Source organism: Kogia breviceps, chromosome 1, assembly GCF_026419965.1.
Source record: "Kogia breviceps isolate mKogBre1 chromosome 1, mKogBre1 haplotype 1, whole genome shotgun sequence".
Lineage (NCBI taxonomy): Eukaryota > Metazoa > Chordata > Mammalia > Artiodactyla > Physeteridae > Kogia > Kogia breviceps.
The window spans coordinates 201,801,779-201,819,724 of NC_081310.1; the positions used below are offsets into that span (position 1 = coordinate 201,801,779).

Here is a 17,946-nt window from a genome sequence, read left to right on the forward strand (position 1 = left end):
ACCGGTGGCCACGCCGGTCGGGTGCTGGCCGTGACTGGGAACAGAGCTGTGGGGGGTTTGGTACTTTTTAATCTTCAGGCTGCTGCGCCAGCACCTTCCTGCCCCTCAGCCAGGGCCCCAGAGCCAGGCATGCGAGGTCGCAGCCACAGCGGGGGTTTTGTACAACGTTGTTACTTGTTTTAAGATGTAGTAAAATATTCTTGGAGGAAGGGTCTGGCATTTCTTTCTTTAAGTGGCTGGTCCTGTGCTGGGTCCTGGGCCTCCTGGGGCCGGGGTGTGGGGGATCCCCAGCCCCTACACTCAAGGAGGGAGGGGTGAAAGGCAGTCTCTGTGGGCTCAGCTCTCTGCAGCCCGCATGTCCTCCAGCTAATGGTTTGGCTGGACCAGGGTGTCGCTTGGGCAGAAGGGGACTTGTCACTGCCCGGGGCCCACAGCTGCACTGAGCTAGTTCCTCCCGCGGCCGGCCCCAGCCTCCCGCCCACCCCCCGCCGCCCCCTCTCACCCCACTCCGTTCAGGGAGGCCTTGCAGCCACAGGGCCCACCCCCTTCCCAGCCCTGAGCCCACGCGAGACCCCCCAGCCCCACTGGCTCAGCGCACCGGCCCTGGTGATGCTGCTGGCACCTGGGCCTCGGGTTACCCACTGTTCCAGGCCCAGCCTGGAGAAGCCCCTCTCCGCCTGTCTCTGTGGACGGCATCCTCCCTGCGAGGAACTGGCTGCAGGCTCCGTACCCCGTGGGCCAAGACTGGCCGCCCACCCTCCCAAGAAAGGGCCAGGAGACTTGAGAGAGAAAGTGCTTTATCAGCATCCTCAGCCCTGCGGGCGGCGCTCAGCTCCGCAGGCGGACGCGCCAGGAGTAGGTGCTGAGCACGTGCTGCCGCCGGCGCACCACGCACGTGTAGGTGCCCTCGTTGATGGCGTTGGCGATGATGCTCAAGTGCGCGTTGCCCAGCGCCAGGTAGCCGGGGTAGGAGAACTCCAGGGGCTCCTGGTCCTTGTACCAGCTGCGGGGAGGGCGGAGGGCTGGGCAGGGTCCCGAGTCCCCCACCCACCTTCGGGCGCCCAGGCAGGGTCACTCACTACACTTTGCCTTTCTTGTGGAGGATCTTCTGGCCGCAGCGGAAGGTCACATTCCTGCCCTCGGGCACCAGCCGGGTTTTGGTCCTGGGGGGCGGCGCGGTGGCAGCCACCGTGGGGAAGGGGAACTCTGCTCGTACGGGGTGGGGGGGGCGGAGGCCACATCAGTACCCGACGCCCTGGCGAGACGCAGGCCGGTGCCTGACACCCAAGCTCACCGTAGCAGAAGTCGCAGCTGCTGGGACACAGCCTCTTCATGAGCCTCTGGCGGGCGTCGCAGAAACCCCTCCGCGCCCAGGACGCGCACACGAACAGCCGGTCCAGACAGCCTGTAGGGGGGCAGCCTGGCCTCAGGGCACGCCCGCCCCGGCCCCTGGCCCCGCCCGCCCAGGCCCCGCACTCACCGTAGAGCCGGTGCAGCCCCCACATCTCGTCCTGCGACAGCGCCTTCCAGCCACGCAGCGTGGCATTGAGGTGCATGAGCGCCCGGCCGTGCTGGGAGTGCATCAGGCCCAGCGCGTGGCCGATCTCGTGGGCCGCCACGTGCACCAGGTCGGTGAGCCACACGCCTGCGGGCCCCGCCGGTCAGCTCCCGGGACCCGGCCCAGCCCTCCGCCGCCCCCACCCCCCACCACCCCTGCCCGCCCGCCCGCCGGCCTTGCCCCCGAGGCCCGAACAGCTGCTGCAGTGCTGGGAGCCTCCCTCGGGCAGCCGTGGGAAGATAACAGTGTTCCAGGCTGGCGAGGCGGTGAGCTGGCCCCCAGGAATGCAGCTCCAGCTGGGGCTCCAGCGGTGTGGGGGGAGGGGGCTTCAGGGCTCCCGGAACCCAGGCTTACGACCTCCTCCCAGCCTGCCCCTGCCCGCCTGCCTGATCCCAAATCCCAGCCATGACCCCCCCCCACCAAAGCCCTCCCGCTGCCCGCCGTGGTGTGAGGGCCCCACAGGAGGCCAGGCCGGCGTCACCTTTCTTCCAGCTGTAGCGTGTGGGGCCCAGGACCCAGTACTCGCTGTCGTCAAAGTGGATGCCGCCGTGCGGGGGGAAGAAGGCGTGGGCCAGCTCGCCCGTGGGGCCGTCGAAGCAGTGGTGCGTCGCGGAGACCAGGCAGTCCGTGTGGTTGACCGAGTAGAAGCCTGCAGGAGCACGGGACTGAAAGGGGGCCTTGGGGCGGGGCGGGGGCGGGGGCACGGCGCCCACCTATGCGGAGGTCGCTGGGCTGCTCAGGGGCCACCTCGCGGAAGCTGAAGGGGGACACGTCACTCCACATGCGGAAGGCGGCGGCCAGGCCCCGCCGGGTCTCGCTGGGGCTGAGCAGGTTCCTCGGGAAAGAGAGGATCCTGGGGTGGGAGTCATGGTCAGGGGTGGCAGCCAGGCAGCACCGGTCCCCCCTCCAGGGCCAGGGTCGCACCTGTATGTGAGGTTGAAGTGGTCCCAGCGCAGCCGGGTCGGGGTCAGCGTGTAGCGGCGTCTGCGGGGCGCCTGGGGGTGCGGCGGGCCAAGGCTTGGGGTGGCGAACACACCCGCGGTCGGGGGCACAGCGTCTCCCTTCGAGGGAAGCAAGTGCCCCGTGGGGAGGCAGCAGGGACTGTCCCCAAGCCCCAAGCTGCGAGGAAAAGGGCCTCGAAGAACGGGAGGGCGCGCGCTCCATGACGTCTCTCCAGGGAGGGACTTTTTGTCTTTCGGCATTTTTTGGTTTTCCATCCCGAGCCAGGGCTACTTAGCCAGAAAGAAAAACCTTACTAAAAACAGGCCAGGTCGGAGTGGGCGGAGCTGCCGGCAGATGCTTTCACACACACACCCCCGCTCCCCCATCAACGGACACGGACTCGCCGACTCAGGCCCGGACGCGCAGCCGGAGCCGACCCGCCCGCTCTCCCGCGCCCGCTCTCACCTGCGCTGCGCTCGCCACCGGCCGGTTCCCCAGGGCCCCCAGCCGGGCCAGCAGCACGAGCGTGGGGAGGAGGCAAAGCGCGCCCAGCACGGCTCCGAGCAGGCGGGCCCGGTCGTGGGCCCCCGACGCCGCTGCGGGGACGCAGGCCCCGCGGCCCATGGCGCCTGCGGACTCGCTGTCGGGGCTCAGGCGGCGGGGCAGCGCGGCGGCGGCGGCTCGGGTTACAGCCCTGAGGGGGAGGGCGCGCGGCTGACCCGAAGGGAACCAGCTGGCCGCCTGCTGTCGGGAGCACCCCCGACACCTCCAGCCTGGGGTGCGGGGACCCGGCCTGTGGGTCGGTGGCGGTGGCCTGGGCAGGGCCAACTGGGCGGGGTCACTTGGCGGGGGGGGCGGGTTGCGAGGAGGGCCCCGGACGCCAGGGAAGGGACGGACACCGGGGGCTCGGGCTTAGGCAGGACTGGTCAGCCGGGTCCCCAAACTCGCTGCGAGTTGACCGACTTGGCACCTTTTCTCCCAAACGGAGTCCCCCTGGACACCGGCTGAGACCCGGCAGTGGGACCTCCATCCTGGCCAGCTCGGGACGCGTCCCCTGCAGGCGCTGGCTGACAGGGACCCCGCGAGAGGGGAGGGATGCGACGGGAGGGGACGTGGCAAGTGAGTACCGGGCTGAGAAAGAGGGAGAAGGAGGCGCCTGCGGAGCAAGGCTTGGGGTGCCAGGAGGGAGGGGGACCTGCAGGGGCCAGTGGAAGGACCCATGGAGGGTGACAGGGACAGTGCACAAGGGGCGGGGAGGCGGGGGGCAGCGCAGGGCGCTGCCTGCCGAGCGCGCACAGGGCCGAAGCTGGGGGACCGGGTGTCCTGGGGGCGGAAGACTCGACGGGACGGCTTTCAGGTCTTGCCTGACAGAGGAGCTGAGCCGGGCGGGATGTAGGCGAGGGCGCCTCTGGGCTCGCGGAGCCGGGATCCAGGGTGGGACGGGCCTCCCGCCGGGGCGGAGCGGCCGGGGGGGAGGGGAGACGGGGTGGGGGCTGGGCCGAGTCAGAGGAGGCGCGGTGGGGGGAGGGGAGGGGAGGGCTGGCCCTCCCCATTCTCCACCCAGGCCTTGAGCCCAGTGACACTGGCGCGCCGGGCCAGCGGGGTCAGCGCCAACTGGCTGGCTGGCAGCCTTGAGGCTCCAGGGGAGCATTTCGGTGGTTCTTGGAAAGCGCCCGGCCGCGAGGCCCAGACCAGGACAGTGCCCGCCGCCCCCATGGCTAAACGTTTGCGCCGACAAACCGACCTTCTCCGTCCTGTGCTCTGCCCTACTCCCCAGGTCCGTGCTCCACCTCCCACACTCAGTGGTCCTGAAACCCTGCCGGGGCTTCTGGCTCGAATCAGAGGCCTCGCCCAACTCCCCGCTTAGCCAGGACCGCACAGCCCGCCACGAGACCGGGTTCTGCTTTGGCCAAAGTCTGTCGTCTCCACAGCCCGCCCCAGGCGCAGGGAGGAGGCGCTGCCGGGGTTTCGGTCCAACCAGTGCTCTTGGACGACACCGCGAGCCCGGGCCCCATCCTTTCTGGCCCAGAGACCGGGATCCTGGCAGGACTCTGGACCCGTGAGTCCTGGGAAGAAGAGCAGGACACGCAGGTCGGGAGGGGCCAGCCGGGGCCTCTCGACGAAGCGCAGAGCCCAGCGCTGGGCCAACGGCGGAAGGGGGCCAGGTCGGTATGGTCCGGGGTGGGGGACCCACGGCCCCGCCCCAGGCAGGCAACCAGGCGCAAAGTCCGTTAATCTTTTTATAAAACACAAGAGTAGGGGCTTGCGAAGGCGGTCGCGGGGCGTGGCCCCGGAACGAGGCAGGGGTCGCGGGCTACACGAAGATCTGGATGCGGTCGCGGATGGGCTGGCGGCAGATGGGGCAGGCGCTGAGTGCAGCGCCGCAGGGCGCGCAGGCGCCGTGACCGCACTGGAACACGAGGCGGATGTGGTTGTCGATGCAGATGGGGCAGGTGATGCGCTCCTCCATCTGCCGATAGCGGCTCTGCAGCTCCTCCACCAGCTGCCGCGGTGGGCCGGGGGCGGGGGCGGCGCTGACCACCTCCGTGCCGTCTGCGGGAAGGGGTCCCGGTCAGAGGCAGGGGCTGTGGAGGCCCGGGGCTTGGGGGAGAGCCGCGGGTAGGAGCGTGAGCCACAACAGGGGGCGGAGCCGTGAACCGCGGGGCGAGGTGCAGCGGCCCACACCGGGGGTGGGGGAGGGGCGGGGGGGCAACGAGCCCCACCTGGGCGCAGCTTCTTGCCGATGACCGCCTGGCACCTGATGCACTTCTTCATCCTGCGGGCGCACTCTGCGGGGGAGCGCACGGCTGAGCGAGGCCCCCCCAGCCCGGTCGCCGCACCCCCGCCCTGCCCCGCCCCTGCCCCCTGCACTCACCCTCACACACCGTGCGGTGCTGGCAAGGCGAGAACAGCACCAACAGCGCCAGCTCCGAACACACCAGGCACTCGGCGGCCTCGGGCCCGGACGGCGCGGCGACGTGCAGGTTGGTCACAGTGTTGGGGGCACTGAGCGCCAGCCTTGGGCCCTGGGCCGCGCCCCCGCCGCCGCCAGCCTGCCGCTCCCTGCGTGGGCAGAGGGGGCTTGAAAGGGCCCAGGGCTGTGGGCGGGCCCGGGCCCGCCCGCCCCCGCCCGCCCCCTCACCGGAAGCGCTGGGCACAGCCCTGCAGGGCTTTGAGCAGGCGGCCCTCAGCTGCCAGGTCCATAGGGCTCCGGCCGCGGTGGTTGGCGTAGCTCAGGTCGGCGCCCTCCAGCGCCAAGAAGCAGGCGACCGCCGCGCCCGCCGTCAGCTCCGCGCTGCCCGGAAGGCCCGAGGCCTGTAGCTGGGTGGCAGGACAGATGACGTGAGGGCGGGCGCCTGGGAACGCTGGCCTGTTGGGAGCCTGGCTGGCACCGGGCTTCAGAGGCCTGGGCCCCGCCCGGGACCCCCGGAGACACCGGAGGCAGGCGGGTAAAGGCCCCTGCCGGCAGAGGGGCCGGGTCCTGACACACGACCCCCGCCCACATGGCACCCCGCCCCCTTTCCCAGGCTGGTCTGAAGCACAGAGTCTCAGGACCACTGGCCACACGGAGGTGACTGGGGTCGCAGAAGAGACCTCCTGCAAACCACTGTGTCCCGGGCTGTCCCCCCCTGAGAGGGCCTGGTCAGGGCTGCCCCTGAAGGTGGAGGTGGGCAGAGAACACAGGGGTCTGCAGCCAGGTGCCACGGCCCACGGCTCAAGCACCCAGAGTCACGCCTCCTCACCCTTGACAGCAGCTGCAAGGCCCCTGGGTCCCCCCCGGCCCCATCAGTTGCCAGGGGCAGCAGCTGGTGACGCTGCAGTGCCACATGCAGAGCTGTGTCCCCCTCCTCGTCCTCGGCGTTGACGCTGCAGCCAGCGTCCACCAGCAGCAGCACCAGCCCCACGTGGGCCTGCTGCACAGCCAGGTGCAGCGGGGACTGGAGCTTACGGTTGCGAACATTCACGTCACAATGGCCCTGGGGGGTGGGGGTGGGGGCACAGGCTCAGCCCAGGGACCTCTGTGGGCCCTGACACCCCGGTCCCCGGGCCCACCCAGGACCCTGCATCCACACCTCTCGGATGAGAACCTGGGCCACCTCCCTGTGGCCGTTGAGGGCGGCCAGGTGCAGCGCTGTGAACCCATCCTCCTTCTTGGCGTCCACCAGCTGTCGGGCCCGTGCCAGAATCCTTCTGACGGCTCTGTGGGAGCAGGGAGATGCGTCTAGGGTCGGGGCGACCCCAGAGCGGCCCAGCAGCAGAGCAGGAGCTGGCTGCTGGCTATGCGTCCACCCCAAACTCACAGCGTGTGGCCTTTGAGGGATGCGTGGTGCAGCAGGGTGAAGCCTTGGCTGTTGGTGGCAGTGACGTCGATGCCCGGCACCTCGGTGAGGACCTCCACGATGCCACTGGCGCCAGTGCCCGCCGAGATGGCACAGTGCAGGGGCGTGTCAGCATGGGCGTCCTGCCGGTGGTGGGCCAGTGATCACTGGGCAAGAAGCTCTTGGCCACTGCCTCCTTGACCCCAGGGATAGGGCCAGGGTACCCAGCACTCACGGGCAGGTTGACGTCACAGCCACGCTCACAGAGGACCCTCACCACCTCCAGGAAGCCCCTCTGCACGGCCACGTGCAGCGCCGAGCTCCGGGTGCCGTTAAGAGTGTTGGCCCCGCAACCCGAGCTCAGGAGCACCCGGGCGGCCTCGGGCTGGTTCCTGGCGGGAGAGGAAGCAGGAGGGTCGCTGTGCCCACTGGCTGGACCTGCGGGCCCGGCCCCCCGCGCCCCGGCCAGGCCTCACCCCAGCGCCGCGTAGTGCAGTGCCGTGCTGCCCTCGTCGTCCGGCAGGTCCACGCCTGCCCGAGCCTGCAGCAGCAGCCGCACCAGCTCCACCTGGCCGAGGTAGGCAGCCACCTGCAGGGCGGTCCTGCCATGGTTCTTGGTGTCCACCTGCCGGGAGGGCAGAGGGTTAGCCCCTGGCCCCAGCCCCTCCCGCTGGGGCTTGTGGGGCCGGGGCAGGGACGGCGGGTGGCACGGGCTGGTCTCAGGAGCTCGCCTGCTCCGGGTGCCGCCGCAGCAGGTCCAGAGCCCGGGCCACGTTGCCCAGGGCCACCTCCACCACCAGCCTCCCTGGGTGCTCCAGGTCACTCTTCTGGGCGCGAAGCTTGTCCAGGACAACACTCAGGGAGCCTGGGGAGGGCAGGGCTGAGGTTTGGTGGTGGCCAGGGCCGGCCCCGCCCCCCACCAGCCGCCCGCACTGGATGCCCTCACTTTTGTTCTCCCGGGCACGCTCGGCCACGTCCAGGTTGGCGTCCTCCTCAGGCCGGTAGGCCACCAGGCAGGAGGGGCTGAAGGTCCACAGCTTACCGCTGACCAGCACACCCAGGTTCCCATCTCCGAAAACCTTCAGTACTCTCCCGACGTGGCCCAGAGCCTGGGTGGGGAGAGGGCGGGGGTCTCCGGTGGGCCTCCCAGGGGCGAGGGAGCTGGGGGTGGGCAGGTAGGGGTGAGGGACTCACGGGGGCCATGTCATCTGTCCACTCGCCATGCCCGGCCTGCAGCCGCTTCACCGTGTCGAGGTCGTCAATGACCCGCACAACTTCACCCACCGAGCAGCAGTTGTGCTGAGCGACAGAGAAGCATGTGAGGGGCTCCTGGCAGGTGTGGCTGCCTGGGGTCGTAGAGCAGGAAGGTGCCCCCACCCAGCTCCACAGGACAGGCTGGCCTGGACAGGACCCCAGCCCCTGCCCGAAAGCACAACCAGAGGGTCTGGCCCGGTAAGGGTGACAGGTGACCAGGGCAGCCCTTGGTGGCCTAGCCTCAGAGCCATGCGGGTGACAGCCAGAGAGGCAGCGGGCATCAGCATCCGGGCAGGACAGAAGGCAGCTGGGGGGTGTGCAGGCCAGGGTGGGCCTGTCCCTGCACACTGATGGGGGAGCGGGCAGCACAGCCAAGACCGGACTAGCCTGGCTCGGGGGAGGGGGGCCCACAGGATGACCGGGGGCCCAGCCGGAACAGCAAGGAGGGGGTCAGGGCTGCTCCTCCCCCACCCCCAAACCTTTCCTAGCAACTCCCTCCTCGTGCTTGCCCTCGTGGGTACAGACAGAGCTCACTCTACAGACCACCTGCCCTATGACCCCACCATCCCCCACCCTTGGATGCGGATGTGCCCCAGCAGTCCCAGAGCTGAGGGCTGGCGCTGCCCCCGCCCAGGTGCCATCACTGGACACGCCGCTGCCTCGCACCGCTTCCGCCCCTCATCCAAGGGATACTGCTTCCCAGACAACTCTCACCACGCCCACCCCGCCCCAGCCCCGGCCAAGCCCAACCCGCCACCTCCTGCCTGTGAGGCTGCAGAGGCCCCTGTGGCCCTCAGAACAGATGCTCGCGCCTGGCCTGTCGCCCCCGCTTCCAACAGCTCCCCGCGGCCCCCACCCCGTGCCTCACACCAGGGCCCCCTCTCCCTGGACCTAGTCCCCTCTGGACCCCACCATGCCCTCCCCTCTTCCTTCAGGGTCCGAGGGAGGCACTCCCAGGGCCAAGCCAGCACGTTAAAGGGGGTACGGAAGTGAGCAGAGGGCCTCAGCCCGGCCCCCCATGCACCTTGGTGAGAGCCCCAGGGTGGAAGGTCCAGCGGGTCTTGTGGCTGAACTGCACACGCACGTCCCCACGGTCCGTGATGCGGTGTACGGTGCCCATCTGTCCGATACACTGCGGCGGGTCACGGAGGCTGTGGCCAGGTGGAGCAGGAGGGCAGGGGTCCAGAGGGTGGGGGGGAGGGTACGGGGACTGGGCGGCTGGGGCGGCTCACCTTGGCCATCCGGGGGTTCCATCCGCCGTGGCCTTCCTGCATGTCCCTCAGGACATCCGCATCCAGCAGACACTTGACCTTGTCCCCGTGCTGGAAGGGCTGGCCATCAGCACTCACCCTGCGCTGCAGCTCGGCGGGCTTGCCTGAGGCAAGGTGGCGGGCCCAGCTCACGCGGGTCCCTCCGCCCCCACCCCTCCCCTCCCCTCCCCTCAGTGACTTCACAGGCCACTCCTGGCAGAGAGCAACCGGGTGGGTGTCAGTGGGGCCCGCCCGTACCGAGCCTCGGGAGATGCTCCCTGTAGTAGAAGCCACCGGCTGCCTCGCCCACACACTTGAGGTCCACCTTGCCCTTGTGGCCCACGCGGTACACGTTGGTGGTGCCGTCGGCCCACGTCACGCTGGCCACGCTCCGGCCCGTCTCCACATCCCAGCCACGGATGTCCACCACTCGGCCTGGCTTCCCTTCCCCTCCTGGGAGACAGTGGCCCCACCAGCAGACTAAGCCTGTGCCACGAGTTTGAGCCATAGCCGGTGGCAGCTCAGCCCCCACCTTCTCACCCTGGCCCCCCACTCACCATCCTGTGAACCCCACTCCCAGTCGGGGCCCCGAACCACCTTCGCTCCCTGGAAGATGCCCCTTAGCGGGATCCTTGGGAGGCCCTGGCGGGGACTCAGCGTGACCCTACGAGAGAGAGAGAGGGGGTCCCAGGCCGTGGGGAGAACCATGCAACCGAGTAGGCCCCCTCCTCTGCCAGCCTTGCTCCTCCACTCCCAGCTCCCACTCCCACCCCTGGAATCTAAAGGATGGGGTGCCACCAGCTCCCAGGCCAGCTCTCCCTCCCCCCGGAGCAGCTGGCCCCACCGGTCAGTGCCCTCCACACTCTGGGCCTAGAGTGGGGCTGCGACCCAGGTCCCTCCAGGAGACCTTTCTTATTTCTTTTTTTTTCAATTTGGCCACGCCATGCAGCTTGTGGGATCTTAGTTCCCCCGACCAGGGACTGAACCTGCACCCTCGGCAGTGAGAGTGCAGAGTCCTAACCACCGGACTGCCAGGGAAGTCCCTGGGGGACCTTTCACGATGTCAGGCGAGAAGGGCGCCCCAGGCCCACCCTCACCACACACCCTCTACGTGCGGTCACACCAGAACTGCTGCCTCACATTAGAGCTGACCCCAGAGCTCAGTGCACGGCCTGGCCCAGGGGAGCTCAGCACGTGGGAAGCAGAGGAGCAAGCGAGGCAGGCTTGGCCAGGGGCGCCCAGACAGCTGATCTAGGCTCCCACACTGGCCAGGGGCGGCTGGGCCGTGGAGCACACCCCTCCCCTCCGTGCGTCGGGGGTGTCAAGGAGGCGAGGGCGACAGGGCAGGGAACAGGGGTGCACCTCTGGGCACCCACCCAGCCCAGTGGACTCCTCCCCAGCCTGGTCCCCCGCCAACCACGGCAAAGGAGCCTGCCAGCCAGGCCAACGGCACCTCCACAGGTGCGGACGCCAGCAGCACGACCCAGGCAGGCCACCCTCGGCGCCCCGGCCACGGCGGCACTGGGGGACCACTGGGGAGCCTGGCTCTAGGAGGCGACCAGGACAGCGGAGAAGGCCCCGTCCACAGCTCCCAACTCCGCAGACCTGCTCGGTGGACATGGTTGCCTTCCGCAGGGGGTAGGGACCGGTGTCAATGCCCAGGCCCCCCGGAGTGACCACGACCCTGGCCACTCCTCCAGGAAATGGCTCAGGAAGGACTCGACCTGTACCCTGGGGAGTGGCCAGCAGGAGGCAGCTCCAGTCCTCCGGGACCAAGGCTGCTCAGGTGCCAGAGGTGCGCTTGCAAGGCCCTGGACGTGGGCGGGAAGGACGCAGGGCCGCCGGGGCCCCCTCGGGTCCGCACCCACACCGGGGCGGCAGGGGAACTCACGGGCGCGAGTGGGCCGTCTCGTAGCGCTCGAAGGCGTGGGCCAGGTCGTGCTTGTTGTGCATGTAGCACTGCGTGCAGAGATCGTAGTCGAAGCAGACGCGGCACTTCCAGCGCATGCCCCGCAGCCCGTGCTTCTTGCAGCAGTCGCAGATAATGTTGGGGTGGCGGACACCTGTGGGCAGGCAGCGTCAGGGGGCGCCGCGCGGCCCCGCCCCTCTGCCCAGCCCCGCCCCCTACAGCCCCGCCCCCGGGCCCTCGCACCGATCTGGGCGTTGTCATAGAGCAGCAGGTCATGCGCGCCCTGGTAGCCCGCGCGGTAGTTGGTGCGAGTGCCGTGGTCCCACTGCACGACCACCGTGCGGTCGGGGGTCGAAGGGCTGCCGTGGCGGCCGAGCTCCACCACCGTGCCCACGCCGCCCTCGCCGCCGTCCTGCTGGCCCCACTTCCAGTCCACGCCGCGCACCACGCGCATGCCCACCTGCACGCCCGCCTGGGGGTCTGGCTCCATGGTGGGAGACCTGTGGGCAGAGGGCACCCTCAGGCCACATCGAGAAGGCCACACGGGCTTGCACCAGTTCTGAGAGGGCTGCCAGGGAGAGACGGATGGGAACCGGGCTGGGGTGGAACACAGGGAATGCCCTGGGGCTGGAGGGGGGCCTGTGCAGTAGAGACCAAAGGGGGCCCACGTGGCCACCCGCCAGCAGCACGGGTGACCAGCTGCAAAAGCAGAGGTGGGCCCGTCCTGGAGGGAGGGTGGGACACCTCTTCGGAAAGGGCCTGCCAGCCGCAGTGGGGAGCTGTAGCATAAGTGTGGGGGCCAACCTGGTGACAGGACTGCAGGTCCCCAGGGAACCAGGGGACAGGACCCGTCTGGGAGGAGGGTCTGCCCGCACTAGCAGATCTGGTTCTGGGTGGCTGGCATACAGGCGGCCACCAGGACCGCACACATCAACATGAAAGGTGAGACAATAAAACTTTCCGAAGAAAGCAGACTTTCTTTGGACAGCACCTAAGCCTGGAGATGCAGCAACACATTCGCCACAAAGCCCTGTACCTGGAGTGTGGAAGGAGGACGTGCAGATCTCATGCACAAAGCAGACAACCCAAGAGAGAACAGAAAAACGCTGGAACAGGTGCCCCCAGCAGCTAACACACACAGGGTCTGATGCCGCCCACAGCCCAGTGGGCAGTGCTGCGTGGTCCTTCTCCAGAGAAGCGTAGCCCGGCCACCCCAGGCAGGCCCTGACGGAGGTGGCGTTGTTCACAGCAGCGCCCACCCTAAGTGCTCAAGGGTGAACTGGGTCGTGACACGTGATTTACCTCCAAGGGAGTGCAAACCACTGCACTACACACAGCAAAGCTCACAAACGCACGTTCAAAGAAAGAAGCCACGTGCCTGATTCCACCAATAGAAAGTTCACAAAAGGGACAGACAAATCCAGGGTACTAGAGTCAGGGAGACAGCGGCAGAGGCGGTCACAGGAGGCTTAGGCCCGGGGGGAACATGCTACTTCCTGATCTCGGTGCCAATTATACGCGTGTCCACTTTGCTAACTTGGATCACTTATGACCTGGGCCTCCCTGCATATGTGATTCCTCAATACACTTTTTTAATGACATGAATGGATTTGGACAACGCTTAAGATTTTAAATCAACAGGACTTGATGCGGGAGAGGGCTCAGGGCTCCAGGACTGGAGGGGGCAGTCGCCGCTCCATCTCTGGAGACTGAGCCTCAGCAGTGGAGCGGGCTCTCAGGTAGCGTCGGGACCCCGAGGCTGGGGAGATGCTAGCCTGGGGCACCCAGCAGTCTCACTGCAGAGCTCCTGGAAGGCCACAGGGAGACGCTGAGGCTGGCTGGGGTGCAGCTGGCTCCTCTTAGCGCCCAGTGGCCCAGAGAAGCCACAGGCCACCAGGCCAGCCCAGGGCTTAGCCAGCAACAAGGAAAACCACACGTCACCCCTCCACCTGGAGCCCCCCCACCAGCCCAAAACTCAGAATCCCAGGCCTGAGCCCACAGGTCATCTGATGGCCACCCTCTGCCCAGCCCCACCTTGAGGCCTGCGCCGGCACAGGCTGTGCAGGGGAGGGGTGCTGCCCAGCACGGCGAGGCTCCTGGCCCATGCCCAGCCTAGGGTCCAAGTGAAGGACCCTCAGATTCCCAGCAGCTTGAACTGCTCAGCCAGCTCGGCTTCTGCAATGCCCCCCGCCTCCCGGGCAGGCGCCTGGGACTACTCCTGCCTCACCCCTCCCAAGACCGCCAGGGCTTCCAGACGCAGGTGGACGATCTACAGGAACGTGCCTTCCCGACCTGGTGGCCAATCTCCTCAGGGAAACCACTCGCTGCTCGTTCACCTGGCCGGCTGCCCCCCCCAGGGGCCATGCCGCCTCCGTCTCCTGCCGCCCTCCAGCCACCCTCCCTTCTGTGGTCTCTGGCCCCTGCAAAGATGGGGCACCAGGGCTTCCCCGCCCTTCCTGCCACAGCAAGAAGGCTACACGAGAATGCCTGTGGTTCTTCACTGCCAGCGACCCCCAGACGAGGGCTCAGGGCCTGTGGGCCGCCACCTCGCAGGGCAGGCCGTTCACGTGTGGCCTCAGCCTCCCGCTTGGTGTCTCTCTGTCAGCAGCTGCCACACGTGTCTGACTCAGGCAGAGCAGCACAGCCTGAGCCAGTGGCCCAGTGGCTTAGTGGTGGCACTGCCCCTTAAGAGCACAGGCCCTGTCACGCCAGGCTGCCAACCTCAGCCAGATCGCACACACCCTCCTCCCCGCCGGGAGCCTCCAGAATAGGTCGTGGCCCACGGGCCGTGTCGAGCTGCCTCTCGCCCTTCCCAGGCGCTCCTGGTGAGCCAGTCAGACTGCACCTCGCTCCAGGCAACTACACACACAAACAAGTGTGGGGAGACAGGCCCAACGAGAGACCCCTGCTAGCAAGGGGCACGCCATCGGCACGGCCAGAAACTGGCCCTACGCTGAGATAAAGGGGCAGGAAAGGACGCCAGTCCCACGAGCCGGCACTGTGGTCCTTCTGCAGCCACAGTGGCACGCCCTCTGCCTGAGAGCCCAGCCCCTCAGCCTGCCTGGCCAGCTGTCACACCCACCCTCCTGGCGGCCTACGGACCCACTGGCCACGGGCTGCAGAACCATCTCCACCAAGACAGGGGGCGGGGAGTGAACACCCGAGCAGAATAGCAAGTGTGCCCGGTGGCCGGCTCTGCCCTCAGGGGAATGGGCGGAGAACGAACGGGGGCTGGAGGGTGCCCGGCAGGGCCTGGGGAAAGCAGGACCAAGTCCCAGCCAGCAGTGGCTCCACCAGGGCACCAGCAAGTCCAGCCTGTCACGGGAAGCCCCTCTGACCAGCACATGCTGCCTCCACACCCCTGTTTTGGGCACAGCCAGACAGCTGTCCCGTGCTGGCCGGCAACCTCCCTGCTCCCCAACGATGTCCCTCCCGGGAGCCCACTGGCCCACAGGGCACAGAGCCAAATGGACATGCTGAGTCTCGGGGTTCCTCCCACGCAGACCAGTGGCCCTTAAGGAGGACAGTGAGAAGAAAGGGGCATCTCGCCCTGAGGCACCCACAGCCCGGGGAGCCTCTCTTCACCTCCCCTCCACACACCATCCCTGGGGGGCCCGGGGCTGGCCCTCGGCCGCAGCACCCGCACCCAGCCTGGCATCACCCGACCTGGCGCCTGAGCAGGGCCCCCAGAGATGCCTCCCTGCGCGCCCTCCTGGCTCCAGGACCTCAGCGCGTGGGCACAGCATCGTGGGACCCTTGTGAAGCAGGCCAGGTGGCTTTCCAGGCCTCTCTGCCACTCTCCTCCCCCCACGTGCCTGGTCTTTGTCGCTGTTGTCACCAGGACCCAGCAGATGGCCGTTCGTGCTCCACGTGACCTCAGGGCCCCAGCCTGCCCAGTGTCAGGGGTCACTACCTCACCTCAGAAGGTGCTACCGGTGTGAGGGGAGGGGGTGGCCAGCAGGGAATGGACCGGGGTCAGGAGCAGGGGGGCAGCGAAGAAACCAAGGGGCTAGGGAGGAAGGGCAGCGCCGTTTCAGTGTGAAATTCACGTAAAGAGTTCTTCCTCTGCCAGAAATGCCGTACTCTGACGTCTTCCTCAGAGCTCACAGGCCACCCCTGGCCGGCACCCGTACCCCGCGAGGCCGTCACTATGAGGGTCACGATGACCCTGAAGTGCTCCCGGCGCGAGCAGTCGGCGCTTACCTTACAGCACACGCCGGCCTCTCGTCAGCATCCCGGACGCTGAGCTGCTCTTTCCCGGGCCACAGGTTTGCTCAGACACCAAGATTTCCTGTTGGAAACTAGAAGCGATTGCCGATGCAGAACACAGCAAACCAAACAGGTAGCCAGCCAGCAAGTCTGGGGAAACATGGTTTTTAAAAGGCAGTTTTACACTTTTAGCATTTACCATCTCAACCAAACAGGTGGACACCTGGATCTGCTCTGTTGGTTTACTAGTTTCTCTTTTCACAAGAAACTTCCAGCTCTTGGAATGCAGAACTATTTCTAAAGCACACGTTGGGACAGTATAGAAATAAGGTGTTTGCCCTATTTGGACAATTTCATTGGAAAAACTTCAACAAGCTGCAAAGATGAAATCCCATTTAGCTAGAAAGTTGGCAAACTGCCTTTATTGAGAAGAATAAAGTTGCGTGCTGACTGCTTGCGACCAGAGGCTGCCACTCCTTCCCTGGCACCTCCGGCTAGGCTCATGATGCTGTTTAAATCCACACCATGTGTGGCACAGTCAACTGGCAAGACTTGGTGAATCACAGTCTCCGGTCATGCGGCAGCTCTGGCTAAGGCAGAGGTGGCCATCCTGGGTGCCCAGGGATTCTGGCCCCTCAGAGACCAGGTGACGCCCTGAGACCCGACTTGGCCAAGTACAAACACACCACCTGGGGGAAGGCCCGAAGGAAGTAGAGAGAGGTCATCACCCAAATCTTGGTCACCCAGATGGAAGCCCTCAGGCACCCTGCAGACTGCGGTGTCACGACGCAGCCACTGCACAGGGCCAATCCTGGGCGGGGGCACAACCTTCAGATACTTGTTGCACCTGCAGCAACAGGCCAGAGTGAGAAGGCAAGACGAGGGCACCTGCCAGGAAGGACCAGTTTTGCCAGGGCTCCCACTCTCATGCTGCCTCATCCCCAGCCCCGCTGGGTCCCCCAAGACCCTGTCTGGCCCCTTTGCTTATTGCCCCTATTGGTTCTGAGCTCAGAGGGAGAGGCAGGATTATTTACCACCCCACAACCCCAGAGACACGCTCAAAAACAAGCGAAGCCCCTCTAACATAGCATCAGACAGAATCCGAGCCCCTCAAGAGCTCACCTGTCTAGCTGTTCCGACGCCCGCCCCCCGCCCGCCCAGAGACTGGTGGGCTGCAGCCCTGATATCTGGAGACCTGCGGACTGGCCTCGAGCCTTGCTGAGCTTCAGCGCAAGCCCTGTGCCATCCGACCCTGCGGCGGCGGGGAGATGCCAAGACGCACAATCTACACGCCCGCTGTCTACAGGTTCATTCCCGGGTCCACGACCCCACATCTGCCCCAGGGGCCTGGCTCCTGCCCTGCAGGGCTCCCTGGGGTCTGGGGTCGCCTGGGATGGGGTCGGAGGGCTGGCGAACTGCAAGGCCCCGCACTGAGCCTTGGACTCGAGCAGCTGGCCTGCGGGGGGGCGGGGCTGGACAGGCTGGGCCGGGCGCCCGCCCCGAAACTGACCCCCTCCTCACTCCCTGGGGTCCGCCCCGCCCCTGTCATTCGTCACCTTCCTCGGGAAGCCGCCCCGGGTCCCCGCCGCTGCCAGTCCCCGGCCCTGGTGCCCTTGTCTAACCCTCCACTTGCCCCGAAGTTTGCGTCCCGCCTGCTTCGCGCGGGGGCTCCAGGGGCCTGAGGAGAGCCGAGTCTGTCAGCCGGCCGACTACGGCCTCAGTGTGTGCGGCGGCCGGCCCGCGAGGTAGGCTGCTCAGAGCCAGCCAACCAGCCAGGCCGCCCCGCCTCGTCGCGCAGCACCAGAGCCCACCCGATAAGGCCGCCCGAAGCCCCCGGCGCTCGGGGCTCTGGGGCCGCCGCGAGGCCTGCCGGGACTTGTAGTCCGCAGCCCGCTGAGACCGTGGCCAGGGGTCGGGCCCGAACCACAACTCCCAGGAGGCCCGGCAGCGCCGTGACGTAACGGGGGTGAGGGCGTGAGCTATGGCTCCAGTCCCGCCCCGATTGGGAGGTGGGGGCCTCCAGCTCTGCTTTCCAGGGAAGGGTTCGGGTCGGCTGTGCGTCGCCTGACTGGGGATGGGCTCGCGTCTGACAGCGTGTGCGCACGTAGTCAGAGGGATGCGGACTGCAGGCTGTGGCGACTCTAGGGCCTCTCACCACCTGGGGCCGCGGCCCGGTGGGCGCCGGTACACTGCCACCCCGAGCCGCCCGGGCTACCGAAGACTGCGCACGCCCGGGCCCGGGATGCGCGAACCAGGCGGCCTTGCCTCCGCTGCGGAGGGGCGGGGTCTGAGGCGGAAGTGCGTCACCCTTGCCCTACCCTACGTGACGCCGCTGGGTTCGGAGACGCGTTCGGTTGCCTTGGAGACCCGCTAGGCCGGGCCTCCAGGGCGCAGAAATGAGAAGTTGTCACAGCCAACTCCTTTTGACTTGAGTTATTTTTAAATCAAAGTCATATAATTCAAAAAGACACATGCACCCCAATGTTCATTGCAGCACTATTTACA

At 67.3% G+C, this 17,946-nt stretch overlaps 2 protein-coding genes across 17 annotated transcripts; both read right to left on the reverse strand.

The window, feature by feature from the left end:
- Positions 1 to 780: 780 nt before the first annotated feature.
- MMP23B (matrix metallopeptidase 23B) lies at positions 781 to 4,638 on the reverse strand. 6 transcript variants are annotated; one of them, XM_067019454.1, is made up of 9 exons: positions 4,245 to 4,638; positions 2,966 to 3,194; positions 2,483 to 2,787; positions 2,272 to 2,411; positions 2,040 to 2,207; positions 1,481 to 1,645; positions 1,295 to 1,405; positions 1,080 to 1,206; positions 781 to 1,003 (listed from the first exon to the last, which is right to left on the reverse strand). In XM_067019454.1, exons 2-9 carry the CDS (start codon positions 3,122 to 3,124, stop codon positions 829 to 831), a joined length of 1,350 nt encoding a protein of 449 aa, XP_066875555.1. In that variant the 5' UTR covers positions 3,125 to 3,194; positions 4,245 to 4,638; the 3' UTR covers positions 781 to 828. The 6 variants fall into 6 exon arrangements, with proteins under 6 accessions (XP_066875555.1, XP_066875551.1, XP_058920983.2 ...); XM_067019469.1 differs by having other exon boundaries at positions 914 to 1,003; positions 1,080 to 1,163; XM_067019450.1 differs by having other exon boundaries at positions 1,295 to 1,645.
- An 88-nt stretch (positions 4,639 to 4,726) lies between these two features.
- Positions 4,727 to 17,316, reverse strand: MIB2 (MIB E3 ubiquitin protein ligase 2). 11 transcript variants are annotated; one of them, XM_067019400.1, is made up of 20 exons: positions 17,075 to 17,316; positions 15,436 to 15,591; positions 11,476 to 11,732; positions 11,215 to 11,386; positions 9,881 to 9,987; positions 9,582 to 9,776; positions 9,306 to 9,448; positions 9,098 to 9,193; positions 8,014 to 8,118; positions 7,766 to 7,928; positions 7,551 to 7,684; positions 7,296 to 7,444; positions 7,055 to 7,211; positions 6,802 to 6,962; positions 6,574 to 6,700; positions 6,244 to 6,477; positions 5,643 to 5,821; positions 5,376 to 5,563; positions 5,224 to 5,289; positions 4,727 to 5,053 (listed from the first exon to the last, which is right to left on the reverse strand). In XM_067019400.1, the coding sequence occupies exons 3-20, from the start codon at positions 11,720 to 11,722 to the stop codon at positions 4,815 to 4,817; spliced, it is 2,862 nt and encodes a 953-aa protein (XP_066875501.1). In that variant the 5' UTR covers positions 11,723 to 11,732; positions 15,436 to 15,591; positions 17,075 to 17,316; the 3' UTR covers positions 4,727 to 4,814. The 11 variants fall into 11 exon arrangements, with proteins under 11 accessions (XP_066875501.1, XP_066875494.1, XP_066875485.1 ...); XM_067019393.1 differs by having other exon boundaries at positions 9,098 to 9,205; XM_067019384.1 differs by having other exon boundaries at positions 9,582 to 9,809.
- Positions 17,317 to 17,946: the final 630 nt, after the last annotated feature.